At 46.3% G+C, this 17,877-nt stretch overlaps 1 protein-coding gene across 5 annotated transcripts in view; it reads right to left on the bottom strand.

Annotated features, from left to right (window-relative positions):
- Positions 1 to 17,877, bottom strand: part of MGRN1 (mahogunin ring finger 1) — a 50,417-nt gene that overhangs the window by 27,979 nt on the left and 4,561 nt on the right. For 3 of the 5 annotated variants that reach the window (XM_059861352.1, XM_059861351.1, XM_059861350.1), the window contains exons 2-4: positions 14,767 to 14,885; positions 12,456 to 12,544; positions 5,456 to 5,602 (exon numbers count right to left, since the gene is read on the bottom strand). In XM_059861352.1, the coding sequence (XP_059717335.1) occupies positions 5,456 to 5,602; positions 12,456 to 12,544; positions 14,767 to 14,885 (355 nt within the window). Of the gene's footprint in view, positions 1 to 5,036; positions 5,121 to 5,455; positions 5,603 to 12,455; positions 12,545 to 14,766; positions 14,886 to 17,877 lie in introns of all 5 variants that reach the window. The other 2 variants (XM_059861349.1, XM_059861348.1) reach the window with 1 other exon arrangement.

The raw sequence follows: 17,877 nt of genomic DNA, 5'->3' as shown, positions 1-17,877 counted from the left end.
TGGATCAAAGCCACAAAGGCTTGTTCCTAGCAAAACCCAGCACTCGCCCCTGATTTCTTCACACAGAAGAAACCCCTGCACAAAGAATTCATATTAATCACCACAGCCAAAAGCAGCAAGAGCACCTTTCAAAGGCCATGAACAGACAGAGGCTATTAAATAAGAAAAGGGATATCTGAGTGCCTGTGTCTCCTATGCAAGCCTGAATGAAAACAGCCGTGTACTGAGCCACCCGTTGGATTTCATTTTGGGACCCAACTCCTCCAACTTCCACACAGGCAGAGCAGGGAATCATTGCAGGGTCATGTCCCCCATCAGTTCAGGAAACTGTGGGAGGAGGTTTGGGATGAGTGTAGTGGGCATTGCAAAACAAACAAGGAAATGGGGTTTGTTTTTTTCATAAATCCATTTGCTCATCAGCAACACAAACAGCACAGCCCCGGAAAGGGCAAGGATTGCAGAGCTAGACTGACCTATTTTCATTCTGTTTTCTCTTTATATTGAGAAAATAGAACTTGGCAACAGCACTGGGATGTGGGAGAGAATCTTTTGTGTCCAAAAAGGAAGATCTTTTTCATAAGAATGGGCTGCAGGACTCCAAGCTCTCACGTCATATTTATCATGAGTTCCTGATCTGCCTGGATTGCTCATGCCTTCAGAACTGGCTCTTTTAAGTGCTTCCAGCTCCAGGCTTGGTTTGACTTCTTCCCCTGAGGAAAGAACCACTGCTGTCATGTTTGAACTGCACAATCCTTCCTGCTAGTCAGCAGGACACCTACAGCTGGAACAGTCCCAGGGGCCCTCCCAGGAGCAGGCTAATGGTGTGCACATCCAGGATTCTGCCAGACAAGGCAGGGCTGCACTCATAAAAAGAGAATACAAATATCCCTGCAGCCTGCTCCAAAAACACACTTGTCTCCCAAACCAAGGGTATCTAAGGTACAAACACAGGAACCAGTTATTGCAGGAGAAGGCAGGCTCCAACTGGGAGTCTTTTAACTATTCTCTATGAGCTGCTGCCAGGCCCACAATGGAAATGCAATGCAGAGTACCCTCTCCTTTATCTGGAGGGAAATTACATTATTACTAGTGGGCAACCACTAGTGAGCAGTTGAGGCACAGCTCACACACCTCCATGCTTCTCCTGATTTCCAAAACTAGAGAAAATGGACACAGCCAGAAAAAAAAATAAAATTGAAGATACTGAGCAGGGGTGGGTCTTGAGCTGTTCAGAGGCAGGTCAGTGCTAATTCCTTGTCACTAAAGAGACTTGGACACAGATGGATCTGCTACCCTTGGGGTGATGCACTAGCTCATCCTCTGAGAACTGATCTCACCACAAAGAAACCAAGCAAAAGGCATTTCAAAAGTGAGAGGAGCAATCCTCTCCAGATTTAAACTAGTTTCTGTTTCATCCAAAAGGCTCCTACACATATCTACACTCTAGCACCAGAAAGTGCAAGGTACCTTCCCCTGGGCATGGGGCTGCAGAGGTGAACACACCTTTATAATCACCAACACAATCACCTTCACCAGACCTTGCTGCTCATCTGCAATCCCACAAAAGTAATGACACAGCTCTCTGCGAGTTCAACAGTTCAGGACAAGAGGCAGGCAGCTGTTGGCAGCAGTGTTCCCAGGATCTTGGCTAGGAAATACTGCAGCTGAGTGTATCTCCCAGCACAGTCACCTGGGAAAGTCTGCTGAACTTACTTTGAGACAGGTTAGGACAGGACTGACAAAGCCACCAGCTTTTAAATGGAGCCCAAATAACTCCAGGAGGAAGCTCCTTGGCTTGCAGAAAGGCTTCCCCTTGGTCATGGAAACCAGCTAATCCCAAAGCGAGACCCAAGACAGTGCTGTGGCTCTCAGGTGAGCAGAGGCTTCACAACAAGCAAAGCCACTGCTCATGGAGAGCCACCTTCCCTTCCCTTCCCCTCCCTCCTCTCACCCCAAACTGTATGACCACAACCACGTTGCTGGCAGGAGTTTTGCAGGAGTGCTGATACTATCAGGATCAGTGGCTGTTCCAGCAGGGAAGCAGGAATAACTTGTTTAGCACTTCTAAAGAGCCATGCTGCAGGCTGAGGGCTGGGAGAAAATTCCTGCTTTTCAGGGGACCAGAAAGTTTCTCCCATTTTAAGATTCAGCATTGATTTAGGAGAGTGGAAAAAAAAAAGAAAGGTGTTTTGTCTTAAAGAGCATCTTCATCCCAACCAAGTGCAATAGAAGAAGTGTTGAATTTATACACAGGACAGCTTTTGCACATGCTTGTTCCATGAATGCAGCTGTTAGCACCAAAAGAGATTGAGGAAAAGGAAAATCCACCAGGCCAGGCAGGGAAAGCTGCATTCCTGTTAGTGCACTGAAATGCACTGCTCCACTCAGAGCTCTAAGAATGCAGCCCAGATTTTTTTTTTCCACTAGAATTTGAAAAGAATAAATCAAAGTAATTACAGCACTGCCCTTACAGAATTGCTTTGCAAAGCTGAAATCAGAGCTTCAAAAGGTTTTTACTAGCAGCCAGCAAATCCAGAGAAGCAGAGATGCCTACTTGGGCAGCTGCACTGGCCCCAAGACGTGCTTCAGGAGCCACTTCCACATGGAAAAATAGCCTGGGTTGAATTAAAGCAGCTTATAAAGTCTATATTTGTATCTGACTTCCCCCCTACACATCTGCATGAAATCAGGATCATGCCTTCCAAAAAGTTCCCTGGCTTCTGGTGCAGCCCCTGCACCCACATTTACATAACATTTATTGTTCAAGCAGCCCGGAGCAGACACAGGCAGTTCATCATTCCTGTATTATGGAGAATGGAAGGCTGATTTATTAAATGAAAGGCCCCAAGTGGAAGAAAGAGCTGAATGTGGGTGCTTTGACCTTTTAGAAGGTTTAGTGCACCAGGGACTGCTGCCACCCCAGCAGGACAGCACAGAACCATTGGCTAATTTTTCACTAGTGGGGAAATCACTGCTGATCCTGGTTTTATGCAGAGGGTTCAGGAACAAAGGCTTCAGCTCTGCCATCTAACAGAGATCCCTCTCTCACTGAACCATGGACAGGGTGGATTAAAATAATTTACATTAAAAAAAAAATTCTTGGAAGTCAGCAGCTCTGTTCATGTTCAGAAACTCTACCTAGGAATTGTTCAAATTTAATTTAAAAGCCATTGGGTAGCTCATGTTTGCTGCACAAGTTTTAAAGGACACTTAACAGCACTGGTGACAGTCAGTGGCTCAATGAATGGCACTAAATTTCAGAAAAAAAGTGTTCTTAAGTGAACCAAAACCTGTGTTTTCTTCCTCCACCAACCAGCCAAGAGGAGACCTACTGTAAGTTACAGAGGACTGAAAACACTCTCTGTGCAGAAACCGTTGGTTATATTTGGTAACTAAAACAATTCTATTAAGCAATTATTCTTCAAGGCACAACTTGACAAGAGAGTCTCTTAAGAGTCCAACATGAGCAGTTTAACCAACAAGAACAAACACTGCTGCTCTTGGGTCGCTCAGGTGCAATTCCAGCCCAACGCAGCCTGGTTCAAGATGTGGGCTAAAAAAAATAAATTAAAATGCTTCTTTTTAGAATAGCTTTGGGTTATTGCCATTTTGGCATAAAATGCAAAAGTGGGAGTCTGAAAAATAGATTTTAAACTATATGGATATTCTTTACAGACTGTGGCATAAAAAATACAGCACAAGGTTTGAAATGAAGCACATTGTGCTGTAGATGCAGATATTTCATTGCTACTGACCAGTGACAATTAAATTCTCTTTCAGGGTAAACCAACAGGGGAAAACAAGATATAAATCAATGATTTAAACCAAGCCTTACTGATTTAAGCCATGGCTTAAGTCTAGCAATGTAAATACATCCACCCTGGCCATAGAGGCCCTCAGTTCTCCCCATCAGCCCATGGATGGTTTCCTTCTTAGCTCAAAACCCAAGGAACACTGCAGGGCAGCACCAGGGACACTGGCCACCTCTCCACGCTGTACCTGTGGTAGGGAAAGAGGACTTCAATCTCCAAGGCTGCCATTCCAACACCTTCACTAGCACTAAATTCACAGGAAACCTAAGGACCTAAGAGACAGAACATGGAAACTTCATCAGGATTTCTAAAGCTGCATTCAGCTCTGCTCTGGAAAAGCTGGATCTAAACAGAAAGTGTATTCAGAGTTTGTCGAGAGATTAATTTTCAAGCACTTTAAAAAGAAGCTAATTCATTACCTCCCCAAAATAAAGGCAGCCATAGGCTTCAATAGAAGAAGGGAAAGGGGCCTAAACAAAAATTCTGGATCAGGGCATCCTCCAGTTTGAAGGAATGCATATCTGGATTGGAGAATTGAGCCACTCTCATTCCTAAAAATACATTATTCATTGATCATTAGTGGGATGTTTATACTTTGCATGAAACAAATAAGCCCTGTTATGGTTTGCCATAGATGTTTCTCCCTGCTGAAGCCTCTGCAGGTCCCTTCAACCAAGGCAAAGTTTAGCCCCAGCTCCAGAGCATCACTGCAGAAGCCATCAGCACTATGTCCAGGAGCCTCTGGTCAGCCAAAAGCCTCTACTAGAGGAAGCCAAGAGCTTCTGCAGCCTGAATCTTCCTTTACCCCTGGAGCCAAAGGAATTCTTTGTCCCATGGCATTGGAAGTGCACCATACCATAGCAGCAGCTCACATGTACCCAGCTCACACCAGGCAGAGTACATTCCAGCCACCTTTGGCTGAACATAGAAAGTTTTCATAGTCTCGGGGGATACAGTGTTGACTGGAATGGTTTAAATGTGCTGATTTAGATAAAAAGGTTTTAAACTCTGGAGAGATGTACTATCAGGATATGAGAAGGTTCCCACAGATGACATTTTGGCCATTCTTTCCATAGCTAACCAAAGATTAAAGTGTACAGGGCAGGAAACACACACAGACAGGGCTTCAGGAAGTAAATCCTCTCCCATCTCCCAACAGCCAGTGCTGAGCTGGGCATTTATCCCAAAATGGGCTTTGGGTGGGCCTCAATTCCACAGACTCACTCTGTTAATGTCAGACTGAACTTTACTTTGGTGGCCCCGATGCTCCTGTCACAGGGAACACAGAAAGGCAGCGAATTGGGTGATCTGGGGGAAAAAAAATAAGCAGTATTTGAAGGGAAGGGTGGTTGGTTTTTTGATTTCACAGAACACTTCATTGACAAAACATCCAGCTGTGAGTTCCTCTCTTTTGTTGCACACAGAACGGTTTCCCTATACCTAAACCAAAAAGGGAACAAGAGAAGATATTGGCTATGTGAGGGAATTGAAAGTAATATTCAAAGTCATCAGAAAAAAAAAAAAGAAATTTTCCACTCTACCATGTGTGGCAGCCCTGCCTCAGGGGTGATTAATGAGAGATGTTTGAGAGCTCCTTATCCCAGCTCTGTGCCCCTCCATGTGCCCACCAGCCCAGGACTTACACGGCCATGCCACCAACAAACTCCTCTGTAGCCTGGCAGTAGATTGTGATGGCAACACGGGCATCTGCATCAAAGGTGAATTCCAGGCTGTACAGCACCTTCTGCTTCCCATTCTCCTCAGTAGGGCTGTCAACATCATCTTTATACCTGAAAGGCAATGCCAGAGGATCAGAACACATCTTTGTGAGATATCAACAAGATCACTCTGGAAATAGAGACAAGAGTACTCCTGCCTTGATGTTCAGGCAGACAATGCAGCCTGGGCTTCCACCTTGGGCTTCCCAGATTTCCATTCTTTTCCCTGAGGAAGGTTCTTCCAAGATGTGACTGAAGTTATTGAAGTGAACTAATGATGGTGTTGAGGGACCTCACCCAGCCCTACAATGCCAGGACACAGAATGAGACAAGAAAGGGAGATCCTGAATGTCAAGTGCTGAGGAGAAGAAGCATTCTCCTTCCTTTTAAACCTTCACATTAGGCTTAGTACTTGGGCTAAAGAAATCCTGCATGGACTTGAGAAATCTGAAGCCTAATTCTTTTAACTCTGCAATGAAATGGTGAGAGACAGGCAAAAAAAGCAAGGTTTCTCTAACACAAAGAACTCCTGAAGCTCAACAAAAGGCACCTCCATTATCACACAGAAGATGATATTTAGCTCAGAAAACATCCAGATATAAGAACTTCAAATACCTTTAAATGTACAAATGATCAACTAAACCTCTGGTGCTGTGAGGGAGCTCACATGCATTTATTGTATGAACAAAAATTAACACATCCAACTGCAAACAGACACATGATAACCAATAGAATGAGCTTAGAAGTTATTTCAATTAATGTAAAAGCCTAATTTGGGCTCCTGCATGGCTGGATCCCACTGTGTGATCACCACTGCCACGGTTACTCCTTTGCCCTACTGCAGGAAGAAGCACAAACCCATTGAAGAAGAGGTCTGAGGCCAGCTCTGGGGCAGTGAGCTATGGCCATGGGCCAGGGGCACTTACAGAGTGCCAGGAGTGGCCAGAGAAACCAGCAGATCTTGGAACAAGCAGCCAACACAACACATCACAAGAAAATTACAGAATGATGAAATTTCCTGAGTGGGAAGGGACCCCCAGAGATCATCCAGTCCCACCCTTAGCCCTGCACAGACCCCCCAACAGCCCCACCCTCTGCCTGAGCATTGCCCAAGCACTCCGGGAGCTCTGGCAGCCTCAGTGCTGTGCCCATTCCCTGGGGAGCCTGGGCAGTGCCAGCACCCTCTGGCGATGAACCTTTCCCAAAATCCAGCCTGACCCTGCCCTGGCCCAGCTCCAGCCATTCCCTGTCCCTGTCACAGGGAGCAGAGATTGGAGCTGCCCTCAAGAGGAGTTGCAGCCCTTGCTGAGTTCTGCCCTCAGTGTCCTCTCCTCCTGAGCTGAGCAAGTTCTCCCTGCCTCAAAGAGCAAAGTGACAGATAAATTGATGTGATTCACTGGCAGGGCAACAGCAGATTCTCCATGAATTCAAATCCCATGACCACAGGCACCCCTGTGAGCTCAGGCACTGTGTGGGAATGGTGAGGGCAGCAAGCCTGCCTTTGAGAGGTGTAACAGCACTGACTTGTGACCCAGCTCCAGCCCCACCTGTTTATCAGTAATACCTTAATTGCTATGATGGCTGGGTCACAGCCACGCAGCTGAACTATTCAGGAAAAGCTTGGCATCCTCTCTGTCTTCACAGTATCAGCCTCTTCTCTCACTAAACAGCTCTGATAAATAAACTGTACTGTCAAAAATACCCAGAAATGGGTCAGACATACCTCCATAATTCAATGTAAAATTGTCAAGGGAATCCTTATTTATCAAGTTCACTGACATATAACAACTGCTGCCTAATTAGGAGGGCTCCAGCTTGAATTTTATTTAACACCACACTGAACAAGAATGAAATGTTCAGTTCCAGTAATTTAATACAGAAGGTGCAAAATAAAATGTAAGAGCAGTATAATCAAATACCCAACACATGTACTTGTACTAATGTAACCCCTAACTAATGGCACACACCCGCATTCCTGTCTGAAGGGCCTGGAGAGGCTTTTGCCAGAGGTTCACCTAGGTCAGAGCAGGAAATCAAGCTAAAAACACCCAACATGCCAGTATTAAAAAAAAAAAACAAATCCCAAGAACTGGAGTCTTAACATCTGCAGAAACCTGGACACAATACACAGTACAGAGCAAGCTCGTATTTCACACAAACTAGTTGCATTCAAAGTGAAAATCATGGCACTTGAAGGCTGTGAAGAAGAAACACTGGGCAGAAGGGCAGATTTGTCTCAAGAACAGAAGAACCATCAACATTTTGTGCTGGACTGACCCAAGAACACAAATGGCAACAATCCACTCACAAGCACTGTGTGTGTCCAAGAGAGCAGCAGCACAAATCACCTCTTGCTGTGCTGCACTCCACGGATCTGAGGTTCAGTGAAGGATCCAGGCTGTGACAGACTTGTCACTTCTTCCAGAAGCAGCAGGGTGGGAGAACCAGCACCTCTTGCAGGCAGAGGCTCCTTCAGACTCACCTCATGCACAGGTAGGTATTAAATAGAGATGCCCAGCACATGTGAGAGCTACAGCACAGACTGGGATACCTGTGACAGTACCAGGTAACAATGGGGACACCTGGGCCTGGGGCAGCTTACACACAAACACATCCTTGGCACAAACACTGCCTGCTTTGTCTTCTCAGGGAAGTCACAAAAAGCACCTCAGATCACCCTCCTGCTCCCAACCTCACCCTGCACCTCTCTGCCAGCACTCAGAAAGTGCTTCCATCCTTCCAGGTAGATAAGGGGTTAAAGCTAGACTAGATCTGTTGCCCTGGGAAACCACTGAGGGGCCACTGCAGTGCCTGGAGGGAAGGTTTGTGAAGGATGCAGGGAGGGGAGGCTGAGCCTTGCCTGCCTAGAACGGCACCACTGAGCAGAGGGCAAGGTACAAGTGCCTAAAAGGTGACAGTCACAGCAAGGCTGTGCCCTCCTGCTGTAACATCCTTGCTGCTGGAGGCACAGAAAATCATTCACAACCTTCCAGTACCTGAACAGTACAGAAAGATGCAGAGAGACTATTTACAAGGGCCTGGAGTGATAAGACAGCAGGGAATGGCTTCACACTGACAGAAGGCAGGGTTAGATTAGACATGAGGAAGAAATTCTTCCCAATGAGGGTGTTGAGTCCCTGGCACAGAGTGCCCAGAGCAGCTGTGGCTGCTTCTGGATCCCTGGAAGTGTCCAAGGCCAGGTTGGACAGGGCTTGGAGCAGCCTGGTCAGGTGGAAGGAGATGAGCTTTGAGGTCCCTTCTAACCCAAACCAGTCTGGGATTCTATGATCTGCCACAGAGCAAAGAGTTCAGGTGAGAAAAGACTGCACAGATGGTAGGTGGCCCAAGGAACAAACAAAGCCAACTATGGTGCATACTTTGACAGGCAGAGACAGCTTGTGTGCCACCTTAAGGTGCAGGAATGGTGGGATGTAACATCAGGGAAGTAACATGACAAAAACCACACATTTTGCATTTCTCTTTCTTTGAGGGAGATGTGGCAGACACGGAGGTGGTTCAGGTGCTCCAAGAGCCCATCTGTCTCCACCTGCACTTGAATTTTACAGTGCCCATTTAGCCAAGCCCTAGAGACAGTGTCCATGTGGGGTGGTCACAGATGCATGCACATATTTGGGAACCAGGGACTTTGCTGGGTGTGCCTTTGGGTCATGCACAGAGGTGCATCACAGAGCCTTCACAATCACAGGTACAGAGGAAAAAGACTGACCACCTTTGAGAACAAATAGCTGATCCAACGTTTTGATGCAAAAGGCAAAGCAGGATGACCAAGGGAGCTGAGGCCACCTGGTCTGACATCACTCCTGGATAAAACAATGGAAAGGCTGGAGCTTTTTATTGTCTGTTAAAGAATTAAAAGATAAAAAATATAATTAACATCAGCCATGACAGTTTTATAGAACTAGGTTGAGCTGAACCCACTTTCATCCTTTGAGGAGATTCAAAAGTCTGACCAACACAGGAGACATACAGGAATAAATGTTAAGTATCCCTTGATTGAATGCTGTGATATCCGCATTTACCAGTGTTTGAGCAGGCAATAAATGAGAGCAGAATTAGTGACACCTCTGTCAGCACTGACTTTCACAAGGGAGAGCATCACCAAACACAGGGGTTCTCCTGTTTGGAGTTTCTGCAAAGATCTGTCCAGTTTAACACCATCTAGGCTGCAGAGCAGGCAGTCCCAGCCCCTCACCACCTCCACCATAGGATGAATAGATCCACGGACCAAGGTCAGCCCCCTGTGCTGCAGAGAGAAGGGATTTCCTTTCTCTCACTCCCTGCAACTCACCCATCTCCCTTCAGCCCCCACCATCTACCTCTCCCAGGCTCTTATCCAAAACACTCCATGACTACTCTCCATGATACTCCTGATGCTTCAGACACACTCCCAAACCACCACAGCTGCTGCTTCCTTCAGTGCTTTTGTTGCATGATGCCATCCAAAGCTCTGGAACTGAAGCAGAGAAGCTGCCCCTTGGTGCAACAACAGACATTGTCTCCTGAGCTGGTCTTACTCCTGCAGGTGGAAGTGCTTTCAGGAGAAGGAACAGCCAGTGCCAGCACAACAGGTACTGGAGCTCCAAAACAAAGCTTCCAATCCAAGGCCAAATGTGGGGCACAAGAAAAACAGAAGGAAGTCTTTCTCTGTTAGTGGTTAACAGCAAAATTCCTGCCACCCTGCTCTGAGGCTCACAGTCTCCTCCTGCCAGAGACCAAACACGCATACGTGATACTGAAGACTCAGAACTCCAACACCAATATCCACAGGTTTATTGCTTATCATGTAAAAATTCAGAATGTGGCAAAGCTCAGAATTTTGTCTGGTCAGAGCTGGGCAAGAAGGCCAGAGTGGACATTTCCCTATATTCCTCCATGGCACCTCTCCTGTGAGGACAAGCTGGAGAGTTGGTGTCATTCAGTCTGGAGAAGAGAAGGTTCCAGGGAGAACTCAGAGCCCTTCCAGCACCTAAAGGGGCTCCAGGAGAGATGCAGAGGGACTTTCAACAGGGGCCTAGAGTAACAGGACAAGGGGCAATGGCTTCTCATGCCAGAGGGCAGGATTGGATGGGATATTGGGAATAAATTCTTCCCTGGGAGGGTGGTGAGGCACAGGGTGCCCAGAGAAGCTGTGGCTGCCCCTGGATCCCTGAAGTGTCCAAGGTCAGGTTGGACAGGGCTTGGAGCAGCCTGGGGTAGTGGAAGGTGTCTCTGCCCATGGGACAGTAGGTGGAACAAGATGGTCTTGAAGGTCCCTTCCAACCCAAACCAGTCTGGGATTCTATGAAAAAGCTTATGGGGATATTACCATCAGAACATACACTTAGAACTTTACACCTGGACACTTGGCTCAGTAACACTGTATTTGCTGGAGGATGTGGTAAATTGACCAGCTCTGGAAAGAACATGCAAACCTCAACCACTGGCTGTGAATAAGCCAAGCTGGAGAGGGCACAAAGTGTCCTTTACGTGCACAGAGGGAGGAAGACAAAGCCTCCGGGCCAGAAGAGCAGAAGAGCACAAGACAGAATGTACCCTTGGGGACTGCCAATTAAAACCTCATTTTGGGTCTACATCAGTGCAAAATTCAATAGAGTCATGTTGGCAGTGTTGTCGTCAGCACTGACACAGCAGCAGCACAAGAGCCTGTGAGAGCTCATGAGGCAGAAAAGGAACTGCTAGTACCAGGAATTAGAGGGATGAAAACCTACATACTGTCAACGTGCATGGACACTACATTCCAAATAGCATTCCAAATAGTCCAGAGCTGCAACTCTGGGAAATGGGACGTGTGACCACAGAAAGCAGAATGACAGAACTATATGTACTAAACCACACCAACTGCTCCATTCACAGCCAGGCCTCTCCCAGGGAAAAAGCCACTTCCCATTTGGCTTATGTTCCTTCTCTTTTTTCCTAGAGAAGTACTTCAGCCTTATGCTGAAAAACCAAAGAGCTTTCAGAGCAGTTTACCAATGGTCACTTATTTGGAAGCTCAATCAGCTTTGAAACCACAGGTTTTGCTCATTTAAAACAAAACAAAACAAACAAAAAAACCCACATCTGTTTTCACATAAAAACAACCTGAGGGTTTTTGGTTATGCCCCCAAGTGCTCATGTTACACCACGCTCTCAGAGCCACCTTGGCTGGGAGCTGCAGCTGGAGCCCTGCCAGCGCTCCAGCCCCAGACACAGAATCCAGAGTGACTCCAGCCAGGATGGTTGGGAAAGGCTCTGCCTGGACATCTGCCCAGTGCTCAGACCCAAACAAAGCACTGAATGCTGGGCCCTGTACCTCAGCCATCTGTTGGAAAGGGGACAGCTGCAGGTCTGAGTGTGAGCCAGTGCTTTAATCCAGCTCTGCTGGTTCAGATCTCAGCGAGGAGCAGTGAGAGCTACCAACCCCATGATTGTCCTTCCCCCATGAATGGGACACAAGCCATCTAAACAAATCCATAACACTAGGAACAAACTTTATCCTGGCAGCAGGAGAAACCTGAGGAAGTTTCACTCAAGACCCATCAGCCTTCCTGGCCCGTGACTCGAACCAGAATCAGCTCCCTTCTGGCTTCTCCTTGCACAGGAATGCAGGAAGGAATCTGTCTGTAAAGTTTATTGACCTGACTAACATCTTCCGCTCGTGCTAATGATTTCATGGTTTTGTTTACCACTCCAGCCTGTCCTGCAGAAACAGACACATCACTGGTCCTGTTTGGAAACACAGATTGTTTGGATAAGGAGCATACAAACCACCTGAAAGCTCAAAAGGGAACACAGAAACCTCTGGACATATCCAGCACCAAGGATCTGGATATCAGCCATTCTCCAAAAGCTTACCAATACAGGTTGGCTGTGGCTGACAGATCCCTGGGTCGAGTAAAATGAAAGGTTCAGGTAATGGCAGTACCTTACAAGTCGGAGAGAATCCTTGCGGATGTTCACCAAACTCCTCAGTGTCTTCACTGGCTCATGTGGAGCTGGAGTTATATAGGGAAACTGCAACAAAAAGGCAAATCATTCTTCTGTTATTACACTATAAAAGGTAGCAGCATGTTACTTAGCATGCAATTTACCCAAATCAAGAAGCACATAGCTTTCAGGGTACTCAGTACAGCAGCCACAAGGAACAGCAATAGCAAATTTTATTTACTGATAAATCAAGTGTGTTTTAGGGTAAAAATCCTGCCCTGGCCCAGGAACAGCTCACACTGGAAATGCACACTTTAAGAAAGGGCATTTTCACGAGGTCTTTCTCTCCACCCTGAATTCTTAGTCAGGAAAGGCTTGCTCTCCCAAGCTTTAATTTCCACTAAAGAATCCACCTCCAGCTTGAGCAGAAGAAATGCAGCTCTTTCATGTGTATTGCAGCATGCAAGCAGTGATCTGACTGCTAATCAGCATGCTGAAACCCTGGATTACTGGGGGAAACTCTTTTTATTCTGAAACAATGGGGCAAATGTTCTGGAAAAGAAAAGAGACAGGGATAGGGGGCCTCATTCTATTCTACAGTCAAGAAATCTTCTCTCACAGATTGTCCTTTAAATAGGGACAATAATGCTTCAGACTGGTAATTCTCCTTAGTGGACACAGGATCTCCAGTGAGAAATGCAAAGGAAACTGCTTATTGTGGTGATCACAACCTGTGCAGCTGCAGACCTGCCTGCTGGGCACCAGGGACCACCAACACATTTCCTTAGAAATGAGGCAAAGCCTCACTTACTCCAAAGCAAGAACTGGGCCCATGTCCAGAAAGCAGTGCTGCTGCTCAGTGCTTGAGTGGTTTTTTTCTTTTTCCTTGAAGATTAATCAGAGCTGCCAAAGGGCTTTAACTTTACATAGGCAAACTGTATTCCACAACAGCCTCCTTCTCTCAAACCTACTTGGCACATGTCCCACGGTGTTAACGGCCTCTCACCCACTCCCCTCTGGAGAAATGATGAAACCCAGTGCTGGGATGGCAGCAAGGAAACCCAGGCTGAGACATGCAGGTAATTTAACTCTGCCAGCTCAGCCCCTGCAGGGAGGGCCCTGTGTGCAGACGTGGCACAGGGGATGTGGTGAGCACCCCCAGGCCTGCCCAGCACTGACACAACCACAGAGCTCCAGCTCAAGTCCCTCCTTCCTAATTCTGTTGCCCAACTGCATTTCCCGGTTAAACAAAGACTTTCCAGAATCCTCCTTGTCCATCCTGTGACCTGAGTGTGGTTCTAAAATGAGCAATGGCACAGCCTGAGGAGAAACTCAGAAAGCAGAATGTGCTTGTAACTGTTCCAATTCCAACTTGCCTCAAATTCCCTCACCTGTAAAAGCAGGGTGATCCCAAACTGCCACCAAGCAATAGAAACATGAATTAATTAATGGTCACAGCTTTTCTGATGAGACATGCAGGTAATTAAATTAAATAATTAATTAAACTAGAACCATGATTTCTAGCTCTCATTTCCATGTTTGGAAGCTGCAGAAACAACTAGGGAAAATAGTGAACAAAGCAAGAAACTCTTCCCTTTTCTCTCTAGCACTCAGAAAACATCTCCAAATGGCTCCTACTCTGTCACCTTTTGGTTCTTTTTAAGCAGTTCTGAGATGCAAGAGAAATCCAAAACATAACACTTTGCATAAAATTCCTGTCTTTCCCTCAAAACATTATTACTTTTCAAGAACAAGCCAATCACTTGAGCAAGCAGCTTTTCACAGTCTCATACACATCTCTGGGCCCAAAATTAAACTTATGTTCTAGCTAGGAAAAGAGAAGGAGGGACTTTCTGAGCAGCCCACCTAGGTATAAAACCCACAAAATGTCAAGGTCTGTCTTAACACTGCCCCACACCCAGTGAGGCCACTCAAACACAGCAAACAGCATGTGTTGAACACCCAGCCTGCCCAGGAGCCTTGGGAAGTTCAGGCTCTGCTTCCCAGCCTTCTCTGCAGCATGTTTTACACTTGTCCAGGCAGGCAGGCAGAATTAGTCCCAAATTCTGTGCTCCTGAGTCCCTGTTCTTCCTCCCCCACCACTAATTCCTTCTGTCCTGACTGAAAATAAGCCTCCAAGGTGAATTCAGCTTCTCAGGAAAACTCAGTTTGCATGTGAACAGACTGGAATGACATTCTCCAAGCAGTGAGGACCGCTCAGGTCTGTGCCACTCTCCTCTACAAACCCTACACAAGATTTTCCAAAACAGGCAGGAAACAAAAAGAGTAAAACAGACACAGGAACTTGCCTGAACTGGTCTATTTCCAAGGAAGTTTAAGTCCATGTTCTCACCAAAAAGGTAACCCTCGGGGTGAGGGGTGTCAAACTTCTCACCTCCCATAAAGAAGTGACTTGCAAAGTAGTTTCCTAGAAACAAAAAACACAAGAGAATGAAAAAAAGCACCAAACTCTAAATGAGTGCTTCCTGGAAAAGTCTGCAGTTTTAAATTCACAAGTATAAAAAAGCCACAAGACACAGAAAATATTTGCTTATTCACCCCTTCCCTGTAGTACTCAGGGCCAGTGCCAATAGTAGAAGAGAGGAAAAAAACAAACAAAACAAAAACCTAGAATAAATATTACAGTGAGATAATTCCACTTCAACTTGTTTTCCAGAGAAGGCACAGGAAGCAGGAAAAGTCAGCTCTTTCCAATATTCCAGTATTTTCATTCTGGTCAATTCTACCTGTTTTCTCCACTTCCCAATGAGAAGCCCAGTCCCACAAACACCATGGGCCTGCTCAGAGAAGGATGAGGCTTCCTCCCACTGCAAAGTTCAGCACAGCCAGAGGCTCTCCTGTTACATTTCATCCCCTCTTTGACTCCCATAACCCAGACAAGAACCACTCCTAACCTTTACTGGGAGTGCTGGAGATTGTACACCCTGACGTATTATTAAATTATTAATTTAATTAATAATGCTGACAGTTCTAAATGCAGAAAGATGGATGTCAGGGACTGACTAAAGTGAAAGTCAGCTCAAAGTTTCACCATGAATTTGTTTCATTCATCTTTAAGGTGATGCACTACAGTGAAAATGTCACAAAGCATGTGCATGTGTGGGACTCTGGAGCATGGAATTAGCTGTAAAATGAGCAGAATTAATTCAGGTGTGTGAGAGCATCACAAACATAGCTCCCTCCTAGAAAGACTAGAGGAAAACACTCTCAAATGTGAACTTCACAGAGGTACAGTTTCAGAGAAATAAGTATCAGGAGAGAATGAAATAAAAGGCTCCATCCAAGCCACTTCCCTTCAACTTTCAGAGGATGAGAGGGGGATGAGAGGACTGAGCCAAATGTACATTTGCTTCCCTGGGTGCAATGCATAGACAGCATAAATCTGTGTTAAAATGACTCATTCCAGAAGCAGTAACTAATCATCTGAATGGCTGTGGAGGCATTCTGGAGGGATCTGCAGTCCCTCTAGCTAGGAGCAAGCAGGATTTACTCTGAAATGGAAGGGTTTTCATGAATGGCCCTGTTTTTTCCATTAAGGCTTTCTCCCTTTATGCTTCAAGAAAGGCTCTTTTCACTCTGCACAGATGGCAGTGCCTTAATGATGATGGGAGGGCTCAGCTACTGCTGAGCTCAGCTAACAAGCACCCAGATGTTTGTAGTACTGAAACACATCCTTATTTCCAGATACAACAATCACCTTCAGCACAGGTCCAGCAGCCACTTAGAATCTGTCCTACAGAATCACAATAACAAAATCACAGAATCATTTAGGTTGGAAAAGCCCTCCAAGATCATCAAGTCCAAACTGTGACCTATCATCACCTTCTCAACCAGATCAGAGCACTGAGTGCCACATCCAGTCATTTCCTGGACACAAATATAGGTGCCCCAAATGACAGGGAATCTTTTCCCACTCCTCCCAGAAGCAACAAATTAAAAAACTAACCTGTATATAATCTCCAAGCACAGCCAGCCTGACACTGCCTCTCTACCAGAGATATACCATGGGGGTTTGTGTATGTGCTGAGGTTCAGAAAACCACATTGAAGGCTGGAATAGATTTCACATTTTATGTGGGTCAAGCAGGATTAAGTTTTGGAACATTTTATTTGATCAGCTGAGAAGACAATGCTTGTGCAGGATGTCTCAGTACCATAGCAGCTGGTTATCTGGGATCAGAGTCACAGAACTCCCTCTTATCCAGGGAATGAGACAGAATTACAGAATCATAGAACTGCCTGGGCTGGAAGGGACCTTAAAGATCACACAGCTCCAACTCCCTGCCATCAACACCTCCCATGACACCAGGTTGCTCCAAGCTCTGTCCAGCCTGGCCTTGGACACTTCCAGGGATGATGAAGCCACAGCTTCTCTGGGCAAACCTCTGCCAGGGCCTCTTCACCCTTGCAGGGAAGGATTTCTTCCTATTATCCAGTCTAACCCTACTCTCAGTCAGTTTGAAGCCATTCCCCCTTGTCCTGTCACTCCAGGTCCTTGTAGATACTCTTGCCCCATCTTTTCTCTAAGCTCTCTCCAGATATTGCAAGGCCACAGTGAGGTCACCCCAAAGCTTCTCTTTTCCAGGCTGAACAATCCCAACTCTCCCAACCTTTCCTCCCAGCAGAGCTGCTCCATCCCTGGGATCATCCTGGTGCCTCCTCTGGACTCTCCTGCAGCTCCACATCCTTCCTGTGCTGGAGGCAGCTCTGCAGGTGGGGCCTCACCTGAGCAGAGGGGCAGAATCCCCCCCACTCTTGCTGCCCACGCTGTGGGATCAGCCCAGGATATGGTTTGAGAGCATCTCCAAAGATGAAAGGGTCTCTCTTGCTCAACTGGAACAACACCCAGACACAACACCAGCATGGTCAAGGCACCTGCCACACTGTCACTGTTCCACTAAGAACTACTTTTGACATCTCTAAAAAATTGTTGGGATTTCTCACCAATACAGTAGCTGGAATCACACCTTCAGTTCCACATTCAGACTGAACTCTCTTCATCTTCCTGCTAAGTCACCTCCTGCAAGGTGAAGGAGAGGTTTTTTTCCCCGAGGCACTTTCTTCACAAGCAAACAAGAAACACAGTGCCAGGCACGAGGAGCACAGGGAAAACCACTCTGAGGTGCTCAGGGGGAACACTGGTGAGCAGAACAACCCTGAGGCTCTGCCACTGCTGCTGCACACACAGAAGCTGCCACACACACGAGGTCTCAACAGACAAACAAACCAGAATGGCAGCAAACTGTCTCCACAAATTTATAACACAGTTTTCAGCAGCTAAAAAAAGATATTCTGTTGCAAGCTTTCAGAAAGCTCTTGCTACAATGACACAGAGCTCTCAAGGTAAAACCAAAGTTAGGCATTAATCCTCTCAACCACTATCACAACTACCTCAGAGTT

Source organism: Haemorhous mexicanus, chromosome 17 (assembly GCF_027477595.1).
Source record: "Haemorhous mexicanus isolate bHaeMex1 chromosome 17, bHaeMex1.pri, whole genome shotgun sequence".
Lineage (NCBI taxonomy): Eukaryota > Metazoa > Chordata > Aves > Passeriformes > Fringillidae > Haemorhous > Haemorhous mexicanus.
The sequence above is the reverse complement of the archived record's forward strand: the minus strand, read 5'-3'. Positions and strand labels throughout refer to the sequence as shown.